Source organism: Hibiscus syriacus, unplaced genomic scaffold (assembly GCF_006381635.1).
Source record: "Hibiscus syriacus cultivar Baekdansim isolate YM2019G1 unplaced genomic scaffold, ASM638163v2 tig00111393_pilon, whole genome shotgun sequence".
Lineage (NCBI taxonomy): Eukaryota > Viridiplantae > Streptophyta > Magnoliopsida > Malvales > Malvaceae > Hibiscus > Hibiscus syriacus.
In genome coordinates, this window is record NW_024063079.1 from 631,101 (window position 1) to 642,498 (window position 11,398).

At 36.1% G+C, this 11,398-nt stretch overlaps 2 protein-coding genes and 1 pseudogene across 2 annotated transcripts in view; 1 reads left to right on the top strand and 2 right to left on the bottom strand.

The window, feature by feature from the left end:
- The window catches only part of LOC120160868 (squalene monooxygenase SE1-like), a 30,813-nt gene extending 28,471 nt beyond the window's left edge, over positions 1-2,342 (top strand). The window contains exons 10-11 of the mRNA XM_039171194.1: positions 2,274-2,281; positions 2,331-2,342. The gene's annotated coding sequence lies outside the window, so the exon portion shown is untranslated. The remainder of the gene's footprint in view (positions 1-2,273; positions 2,282-2,330) is intronic.
- LOC120160813 lies at positions 608-1,504 on the bottom strand. The gene has a single exon (XM_039171144.1). It carries the CDS (start codon positions 1,502-1,504, stop codon positions 608-610), a length of 897 nt encoding a protein of 298 aa, XP_039027075.1.
- A 411-nt stretch (positions 2,343-2,753) lies between the features above and the next one.
- LOC120160866 lies at positions 2,754-7,325 on the bottom strand (annotated as a pseudogene).
- Positions 7,326-11,398: the final 4,073 nt, after the last annotated feature.

The following is an 11,398-nucleotide window of genomic DNA, read 5'->3' on the forward strand; positions in this document are numbered from 1 at the left end:
TTGCACATGATAAAAGTGATGTTAAGCCTAGTGTACAGCCGCTGCAGGACTTAGTGGATGCTGGTGTGGTGGAGGGTTAGGCTGGTTATCGAGAGCGACACTTCTAATGTCCTTGCTCAATTGCTCCATCGTCGCCTCGATCTGTCTATTGTCGGGTTTCACTACATGATGCTCGCCTGCTCCTAGAGGCTCATCGCTATATTCAGGTTCTTCCCGCTCGTCGAGCTGCCCATTCACTTGCTCACTGGGCTGTCGGCCGATCTACGCCGCTGTTTTTCGTCTATGATGTTCCTGCTTTTATTACTTCTACTGTAATGGACTCAATTTCTAGTTAATGCAATGGCCAGTTTATTTTCAAAAATAAAATATCATGTAATGGAAAAAATAATAATTCAAAAATTAATTTTATAAATTTTGAATTATTATTCATTTAATTAAGTTTAGAGTAGAATAATAAATTATTAGATTTTAATTGAAATAATTTGTAAAACTAACAGAAAAAAAAAGGTAGAGCTACTCATAAAAAATAGATGAGATCCCAATTAAGTACATCTAATCATTTCTTTTAATGCACTATATGTGTATACATAGCAAAAGCAAACCTCGATTATTTACATCTCCATTCTGCAGAATCCACTACAGTTGATGAAAGCAATTTCTTCTGCTTTGCTCTTGCTTTTGGTTGTATAATATTGTTTGGCCTTTCCCTGATTGGATTTCTTACGCTACAAAGCTTGTGCTTCATCCGCCATGGCAACAACATTTCAAGCCCACAACGCTTTGGGGAAGAAGACAGTGATGATCGTTTTATTACTGCTTGGGAAACACATGGCGACTGATCCGAATAATTGTAGAGGTAGGGAAGCTTTGTTTTGGACATGCTTAGAGCAGATGATGCAGCCAATGCTATGGCGTCTGGAAGAAATCGTTCGATTATGAAACTTGGAGATGGACAATCACTGTGCTCTAAACTCATTGCTAAGTTCATGCCATCCATTTCACTAGGCTCTAAGCTCTTTGATGATCCATGCAACTTTTCTGTTTTCTCAACAATGTCTATTGCTTCCGTTAGTGACAAGACTTCCACAGCATCCGAGAATATATCGTCGCTGTTATCGTAGTCATCCACATCGGCATCGCAGCCTTCATCATGGTGATCATGACTGTGATCATGATCCCCATTAGTTGCCTCTTTTGGTGGACGCCATCTTCCCGGTGGGGGTTTTGGACGAGGCGTTTCAGATTCATCGACGTCGTTACTTCTCTCCGAGTTCTTCGGCTTTCCGGGAGCCTGTTCCCAGCAGAACGGAATCCCGTTACTCGAATCTTTGCATCCCACAAGGGAATTGTTGCAAGAAACTTCATCACTAACGTATCCACCAGCAGCAGGTCGCCTTGTCGATAAGAGTGGTGCGTTTAAGTTGAGCTTTCTGGGGCGTTTCCTTGCTTCATTCATTCCTTCATCCATAAAGATAAATATGGTTTCTGGAATTGAAAGATTCATTGGAGTTGATGGGAAAAAAGGGAATAGGTGATGCATATGAAAGAAGAGATGATAAAGGAGTGGTTGAAATAATTGTGAAGCAACTGAAACTATGGGGATCTCGTGCAATGTATTAAAACCGATATTTTTCACTTTATAAGGATCACAGGTTGGATGGGAAAAGGCCATTACACTTCTATGGTGAATTCTAAAGTGAAGTTAACATTTGCTGGAAGCCTGGAATCATCCAAACACCATGTGGCAACGACTAAAGTTCGTAGCTATGGCAAGAGAGTACACATTTCCTTTTATGATCCCTTTGATGTTGATAGTTTAGTTGCTACTGGACTACTTATACGGGTGAAAAATAAAGAATGAAAAATGTTTCCCCCCCTCTTTTTTGGTACATAGAATGAAAATTATTTAATGGCAAAATTAACTTGGAACGATTGTACAAATAGTCATTTTAGTCCCTATTCTTTTTTCTTTTAATATTTTATCTCCAAACGTTTCAATTTTGATCAAAATAACCTTTATTAAATGAAAACCGATAGTTGACTGTCAACGCATGTTATTGACGTGACATTTTCACACATGCTTAATTAGTAATTTGACACGTCATGTCATCATTTTGGTGACGTGACATACAACTTGTCAACTTTTTGACACATGTGGAAGTACCACATCAACATGTATTGACAGTTAGTAAACTAACGATTTCCATCCAACATGAGTTATTTTGATAAAAAATAGAAACGTTGAGGATTAAAATATTCTAAAAATAGAATAGAAGTCAAAGTGACCATTCGGCTAATTTGTCATTATGTCAATGGAGTATATAATATAGCAAGTTTGTATCAAACAGAACAAATAGACAAATAGCATGGATATCAAATATATAACTGTAGACTGTTTGAGAATGAACCTCTTTTCAAGGAGAAAATTTCAAGCTTGAAAAACAATAACATTCGGGATGAGAAGAGTTAAAATACCTAAGGCATTGGCAAAAAGAACAGTAACACAGTGTAAAATCTCCAGACTGGATTGGTTTCTGCGGTTTCATTTACATAGTTCTTTTGAGTGTTGCATTGGCAAAGGCCCCTTCAAGAGTAATACAAAGTGCAGCACGCAGTAGCAGCATCAGTGTGCCTGGACGTTTTACATATATATGGGTCCAATCCTTAATACAGAAAAAATATTTACAAGCTACCTTGTTCATTAATTTTCCCCTTTCTCTTTTTCTATCACACCAAACACTATCCTTTTTCTCTCCTCCTAGGTTCCATATCTTCATGGCAGTGCTTCTGAATTTCCCAGGGACCTATCCAACAATTACGGTGTCCCTTCTTCGTAATCAAACAAAAATACTCGAAAGAAAAAGGGTGGCAAAGATCAGGTTGCCTATAGGTCTACGAGAGAGGAGATGACTATGAGGATTCAGGTTGCCTAGAGGTCTACGAGAGAGGAGATGACTATGAGGATTCTGACTTTCTCACTTTTTTTTCTTTAACCAGCTCACAAACTTTATTATATAGATCGAGAGTATCAGCATGGTTGGGATCAAGACATAGGGCTGCTTCACAGTCTCTAACAGCGGACATATAATCACCCATTGAGTCATGGAAAGCAGCTCGAAGATGTAGTAGCTGCAGGTCTGGCTTGAAAGCTAGTGGTTTGGTGAGCTCTACAATTGCTTCATTTTCTTTGTGATCATCCATTCGAACTGGAAAGACAGAAATTTCATGTTAGAGACTTAAAAAAGCAAGCCCCATATGCAAATATGGCCTCGGTATTCAGGAATGAGAACAAATAACAAGCAACTATTGTACTCTAAACTTGAATTGCATATGGGCGATAGTTGCTTTTTTTTTCTATTCAATAATTTGATGGCCTCAGTATGCAATAAAGAGAACAAGTTATATGAAAGCTAGTCCCAAATGAGAACAAGATTTCTGTTAAATTATATCAATATAAATGTTATCTGTCATCATCTATCCTTTAATATGGCCTCGGTATTCAGGAATGAGAACAAATAACAAGAAATTATTGAATAAAAAGAAATATGGCCTCGGCATTCAGTATTCGGGATTGAAAAAAGCTAGTCCAATATGTAGTAATAAAAATTTTCCTTGTGTTAAATACTTATATAGCCAAGTGTAGCATAAAAGCGTGTCACAGGGCATTGCAATTCTGCAATGCCTAATCAAAATCAAGGCCGAATGCAGCAATTTACAAAGTTGTTAGGGAAAAATAGCCACAGCCGTGGCCAAGGAATTTACCTGCTGCTCTGTATCTGTATGGATATGTCCTCAAGGGATCTAATTGTGTAGCCATAGCAAGATCACTCTTTGCCATGTCCCGGTCAGAATATTCTGAACGCTTCTCATAAGCTGAAGCATTGTTGCATGCCTTCTCTATCAGCTTAGTCATCTCATCATATGCAGCTTTACGCTGATTTTTGAGATGAAATACACGTGCTAGACCCTGATGTGCCCGTGTATGCTTAATGTTCAGTGCATTCATGTAACAGTCAGCAGCAAGATCTAGCTTTTCACAGTCCACATACACACTACCTAAATTATTCAGTGCCTGCAGAAATATGAAATCACTCAGAACCCAAAACCAATTCATTGTACTTATAGAGCTTGGTTTTTTTCAGAACTATATAGCAAAAGTTAAAATTGCTCCAAAAGTACTCACTTGTCCTTTCCGAAGTCCATCTGAAGGGCATCTAAGAGCATCCAGAAGAAGTTGGATAACATATGCTGAGGACTCTTGATCAAGACTAGTATCTGCTAAAGCATAGGCTTTGAGGAAGAAAGCTTCAAATGATCTCTGGATGGAGATCGACTCCTCTGCTTTAGCTAGTGCTTCTTCACAGTGGCCGGTGTCATACAATATCCATCCTTCATAGACAAGCCTTTCATGTTCTGAGGTAGAATGGTTTCTAGCCAACCGTAGACTACGCATTGCAGCCTTTTGACAATTTAACCTACAGTATCCAGTAGCAGCAAACACTTAGAAGTTAGAACTGAGAATATTAAGGTGAAAAGAATATTGCATTCTGTCAATGTTTGAATTAAACTAGAGTAGAAAGAAGTTATATGCCTCATTTATCCAGATCAATGCCATTGAGAAACAACCTCAAGTGCCATAGTTAGGAATTGCAAGTTCAATGACTATGATTGCAACTGACATGTACAACACATTTGATACACTAGAGTTAACATGTCAAATACAAGTTAATTTATTTTTTTGATAGGAACAAGTTAATTTATTTAATAGTAATTACCCATAAGTTATAACTAAGAGAAGACTTGTTAACCTCAAAAAATAAACCGAGCTAATACTAGGAAAAAAATGAGGAATGGAATTCAAACATTTACTATAGAATATTTTTTAGGCCAAGGACCATTATGAAAATCATGGAATGGGGGTTGCTTTACTTTACATCTCCTAATAGTGGTAATTAGGCTGCATATAGTGATGAATCAAATTTCCAATAACATACCATATGGTATCATCTTGACGGCAAGATACCTACATCTCAAAATAATACAGAAAAAAACATCGCTTGGCTTATCATAAGTTCATAGTGTTAATCTTAGATCCAGTTCGAAAAGGAAAATGAACAGTAATTTATACAAGGGCATAAAGTAGTTCATCTTCACTAAAAAGCAATAATGCAGTTCTTCCATTGAGTTAAAAACAAATTTTAATCTATTAGAACAAATCTATAAAGAAATTTCCATTCAACAGAGAAAAGGACATTTTATTCAACCAGTGAAAGAGTTTGTTACGTTACCTTAAAAGGAGGAGAGATTGCCTGAACCATAGAAGGCTTTTTCCAGGGTCATTTGCCATCATATGGTGTACAACAGCTAGGGAACCAAGATCATCGACAGAAGACCAGCGGTCGTACAATTGCATCCAGCAATCAGCCTGACTCCACTGTTGAACAAAAGGACGTAGGAGCTCCACCAAGTGGTCACCATGCATTTTCCCATAAAACATCATGTAATTTGGTTCCAGAGTCAAAAGTGCCCGAACATCTCTAAGAGCTCTTTCATAGTCCTCCATGGCAATCGAAATCCAGGCACGTAACTCAAGGCAGTCAGGGGATACCTTGAAACTGATTATTTTACTAATTTCTGAGATGGCTGCTCCAATCTTGTTGTTCTCCAACAGTGAAACAGCTCGATACTTGTATGGAAAAGAAAGTGTTGGATCCAGTTCTGTAGCCATCTCTAGATCCAACATCTTCTCCTTCCCATCACAATACAGAGAACGCTCTAGATGCATCCACCCAACTAGCTTATATTCTGAGAAGAGTGAGTTAATAATCTTGTAAGCTGAATACCTGTGGCCCCGCTTGAACTTGGCTCTTGCTACACCCACTTTTGAATATATATGACCAGACTCACAAGCTGTCTCAAACCAACTTTGAGCATCTTTGTACTCTTTTCTCTCAAACATCACAACACCTAACTGGTGATACGCAAGTTGTTTCTGCCAACTTTCCATTGCGCACTCTGCCAAACTCTCTATAAGCATCACAGTAGTGTTAGCTTTCATATCTTCATCCATTGCAATTTGGCTCAAGAAGAAATATAACAAAAACGAAGCATGCCCAACTAGAGCCAATCTTTCCTTTGCATCCGGACAACAAAAATATTTCATCACATTAGGACTATGCATTGAATTTGGGAGCTCCCTTAAAAAGACCTGCAAGCAAGCTGCCACAAGAAGATACGCATTTTACTCCAATCCATACTCAATTAAAGACAGTGCATCCTCCATATCATTTATCAAAGATGCTAAATAAGAATCACAAGCAGACTTCAAATTGTCACAACAAAATCTATTTGAGAAAGAAAGAAGCTCCAAAATAATCCGTGGACCAAAAGAATCTAATCTTTTGGTCCTGCTATATAATTCAGCAGCTTTCATACACTCTACTGAAATATTGTTATGGGTAAAATTTATCTTCTCTCTTTTAGACTCCCTGAAACCACCATACAACAATGTCCTAAAAGGAATTGATAACGAAGCAAAACTGGACCGTATACACCTAATCTCATCATCTCGAATGAAAAATGACATATCCCCATAATCATCAGACGTAGAACATTCCCCATCCTGAATTGAAAAGTCATCCTCAATTTTCCTTCGAGGAGTCTTAGAACAATTACAGGGATCATAAATAAATTCCGGGTTATAACCAGCTATCAAGGTAGCCTTAGGGCACTCAATGTTTCTTCCACAACAATTCATTGAATTTGTACCAACAAGCTCATCCTCCCTCCTCTCATACCTCAACCACGCTGCTAACACAATCTTTGAATGCACATCAACGCTATGCTGCCTGGCAGCTCGAAGAGTCATCCGTAACAGCTTTGGATCGGATAAGCCCTTAAAAATTGCACATTGCTCGAGATACATTCCAGATTTCTCATACTGAGAACACCTCTCAATCCTACGGTACACATCAGCTAGAGTTTCTATAAAATCAACGAACTTTAGGCATGGTTCAATCGGGGGCTCAAGGAGATCGGAGACAGGGAGGCCATAAGGAAGCAGGGTCTCATTTGCAAAACCAAGGGACACGTTAGAAGCTTGGCCATTGTGAATAGATTTAGGCCGAACCGTATTAACACTAAGATGGTCCTGATTCTGTTGGAAGAGTTTTTCACCGGCACCTCCACCACCACCGGTGTTGTTAAGAGCATAAACTTGCGTGACTTTACATATATCTAAAACCTTTAAACTACGCATTGTGGAAAATTTTTTACGATGCATCTTTGTCAAGATCAAAGGGAAGAATATCTCCAACACAAAAAAAAAGTTTTCAGACCACCCAAAAACAAAAACTGAGGATCTAGAAATGGGTGTTTAAAAAAAAAGACCGATGAAACAAATTTACCTGCAGAACACCACAGAAACTGACAACACAATGGTAAAGCAGGCTCAATTGGGTATTAACAAAGAAATTGGGGGGGGGGTTCTGGGATTTCTCCTCTGTTCCTTTTACTTTTCTCGAGAAACAATCAGAAAGCGGCCAACCGGAAGTTGTTTGAGAAACAGAGGTGGCTGTTGAAACGGCCACGCTCTCTCTCTACCTGTTTTCCTTTTTCTGCCTTTCAATCGCCTATATTTGATCATTCATTTCTCTCCTTTTTTGTGATTTTCTCTGTTTCTCCAAATTCGATGGGAGCTGAGTTGTTTGTTCAGTGTTTGTCCAAAGCTAAAACCATGTCCGAAACAGGGATTAATGTATTGTTACTAATTGTGTGTGTGCTGTCCGAATCTGAAGAGGAGAACAGCTAAAGTTGCGCCCTACCTGTCTTTCACGCCATCTTTCTAAATTCCATCATCTCCTTTGGCCTTCAAATTCTAATCCTACTTTCATTAATCATTATTTTTTATATTCCTATTTTTTATTTGCTCCTCCATCGATTATTTCCAAGCTCCGCATCTCTCGCAAATAATAATACATTTCTACTCTTGGTAGAATACATATAATCAAAAAATGTAATGTCTTCTGAGTTCATATGTATGTTTGATGCGTGTTATATCTATATGTATAATCTGAAGCTGTTTAGACGAATTTGGAGTTAAAAATGGTTAGAACTTATGCCAATGGATAAGTAGTTAGTACTAGTGGTTTTAGGAAATGATCTAGGGGCGATAGAGAATGATTAGAATCATGGTAGGGTGAATTCTGAAATTTTAATAGATTATTTTTGTTATTTGATTTAGGTATTATTCTTACAGTATTGATACATTTTAAATCTTAAAAAAATATAAGGAATTTAGGCATAAGGGTATCAATATTAAGCAACTTTGAAGTAATTTTTAATATTGATACCTCTGTAAGGTATCAATATCATAGAATTGTGTATGGATATTTATGATAGGGTATACTTTGAACTAATTTTATGTATCGGTACTCATATAGAGTATCAATACCATATAAGTGAGCATTGATACTTCTAAAAAAGTATCGATACCCACTGGATTAAATGACTATTTAGAAATTTGAAACTTTGAATGACTCAGAATTGTTTCCAAGGCTTAATGAAGATTAATTAAGACCTAAATGATTAACACATACTTCTATAACATATTTGAATGAGAATTGAATTAAGAATTAATCATTGATGAATGACTCGTACGAGAGTGTCAATGAATTTATAAATTTGATAATTTGATTAAGTGGTCATGCGTGACACTCATGAAAATAAATCAAACATCCAAAATTATTTATCTAACGGTCACGAGTGACACTTAAGAAAACAAAGCAGTCACCCAAAATTACTTACCTAGTAGTCATAAGTAGCGCTCGAGAAAAAATTTCAAACATTCGGAATTTATTTGTCCAGTGATCATGGATGATGATTTAGTGTACATGACACAAAAATATTGATTGATCAACAACATAACATAACGCATGAAATAATGATATCGAGTTACAAATATGCAAAATGAAAACTTTAACATGGATCGATAAAAAAAATTATCATTCCACCTCACATGGTTAGTTATGTGTGTATATATATATATATATAACTTGTCTATGTTTATTTGTTGTATGAATCGTTATAAAATAGTTGTGGATTGATGGGCTCGTAAAGCTTAGTATTTGATTATTTATCTTTTTTGAGGTCTGGAGGTTGTTTGATCCAAGGGAATAACACCCTCAAAAAAAAAATCAGCACCATCAATTCAAAGTGCAATATTCTTGTAGAGAGCATGTCTATCCATATAGACCTTGTTTATGTATGGGTCATGAGTATGAATTTGAAATAACTTTTGGGGTGTGTTTGGGGTGTTTCTCTAGTAAAACATTGTATTTCTAGGTTGTACTATTGATATTGATCATGTAGTATTAATACTATTCATGTAATATTGATATTGTTCATGTAATATCAATAAGTGTTTGCTAAAGAAACTGCATATCATGTGAATATTGATAATTCAGTGACCTACCAGTCGTCTCTTCAGTTCAAGGGTGAGTTGAGGGAAAATATGATGAGAGCAACTACAGAGTTGCTAACAAATAATCAACCTTGAGTCGTGTATCGGGCTATTAAAGACTTATCACGTGGATAGTGATAATGTTAAATGACTTAATGTCATAAATTACTAAAATGTCTTTAGAGGGATGAAATTATTGATGCCTTTATAGGCTAAAGTAAATGAAATAATCTATGCTAGTAAGAGTTTGAGTTGTGAAATGATTGAATAATGATGTGAGACTCGAGGGAGGACTATAGAGATATTGTAATTGACTAACAACGTGAAGATTAATGATACTCAAATAATAATGAGAATTACTAAAAATACGATGGTTAATGACGTATGATACGACATTTAAATCTATAATGAGAGTTTGATAGTGAAGATTCAATAATAATGTGATATGTGTCATAATCATAAGAATCTTATGAGGTAAGATTCCATAAGACTAGTGTCTTTGTTTGACACTCAAGAAACGATGAGGACACCCAAGTTACTTGTGTATGAAGATCATCAATTATGTTTGATGGATTATCTGGATATCCTAAGAGTCGTGCCAAGACATTGAAAGTATGTTAATCGAATGCAACTATAATGCTCTTGTGACCTAGACTCATTTATTACTCTAGAGGAGTAGGCTAGCCATGCAGACGCTCCAGATGTAGAGGTGACCTATATCTCACATGAGGTACTGGTCATGTGGAGATATTGGATGTACGTTCATGATGCAAGTGTGACCTATGTCTCATTTATACCTATGCTGTAGGCTATAGGGGTGTGAATCTTATGATGCGCGTGTGACCTTAGATTGTACCATGATGTCTACTTGTGTGTTGTAAATAAGCGTTCGAGCTCCGTGACCTGATCCTAATCTCGAATCATATTATTGTTTCCTTTAGATGAGTGTTTGAGCTCCATAACCTGAACCTCATCTTTGATATATGTTGTGGTCATGGGCATGCATGACATTTATTGTATTGCTTCTCTGACTATACTTGTAAGCATGTATATGTTATGAATGCATGTAGTATAGTAGTGTTATTTGTGTGGCACTGAGTTTGTGGCTTAGCGTTGATATATGTTTCCATTCTCAGGTACTTAGGTGAGGATCGATGAGCACCATCGCTAAATTAGAGTTCTAAACGTCGTTGATCAGAGTATGTGTCGAATTATTTTAGTGGGCATGTACATCATAGACCTTATTTTGAGTATATAATATGTACTATTTGGAGCCCCATATTTTATAAACTTAAACTATGTTATTTATTTTGGATTATGATTATGTCAATATACTAAGTGGATTTTTAAGCAAAATATTTATAAAAAAATGATTAGTCACTTAGATGGTTCCGTGTGACACTCAAATCCTCCAGATTTAGGATGAATTGGACTAAACTTTACAATTTGGACCCTAAAAATGGTGTTAAAAGACCTGCATAAATCATTGTCATTAGACCAATAATTTGTTGGCGTATGTAAATATTGTTAAACTATTTTTTATGCAATACCTAAACTATTCATAGTCCTTACATACTTTTACATACTCTTAAATTGGAGGCAATTTATATTGAGCACATTTGGACTTATTATCTTTTGAAGTTGTCAATAAAAATAAGACTTAGTCCAAGATACTATTAAATTGTTAAACTAAAGGAGAAAATAAATGCAAATTTTGCATTTGATACGAAAAATACAATAAACTTATACATATATCTTTCAATACTTGACTTGCATTTATTTTGAGTTATTTTTTTCACATATTTTTCTCAAAAGAATAAAAACATTACAATGTACCATGTGCTGTAAATAATAATTTCTTTGTCAATTATGTTTTATAGTAAAAATTATATATCGCGTTTATAGAAAGTTTTCATGTAATACAAATTTAAAATGTAA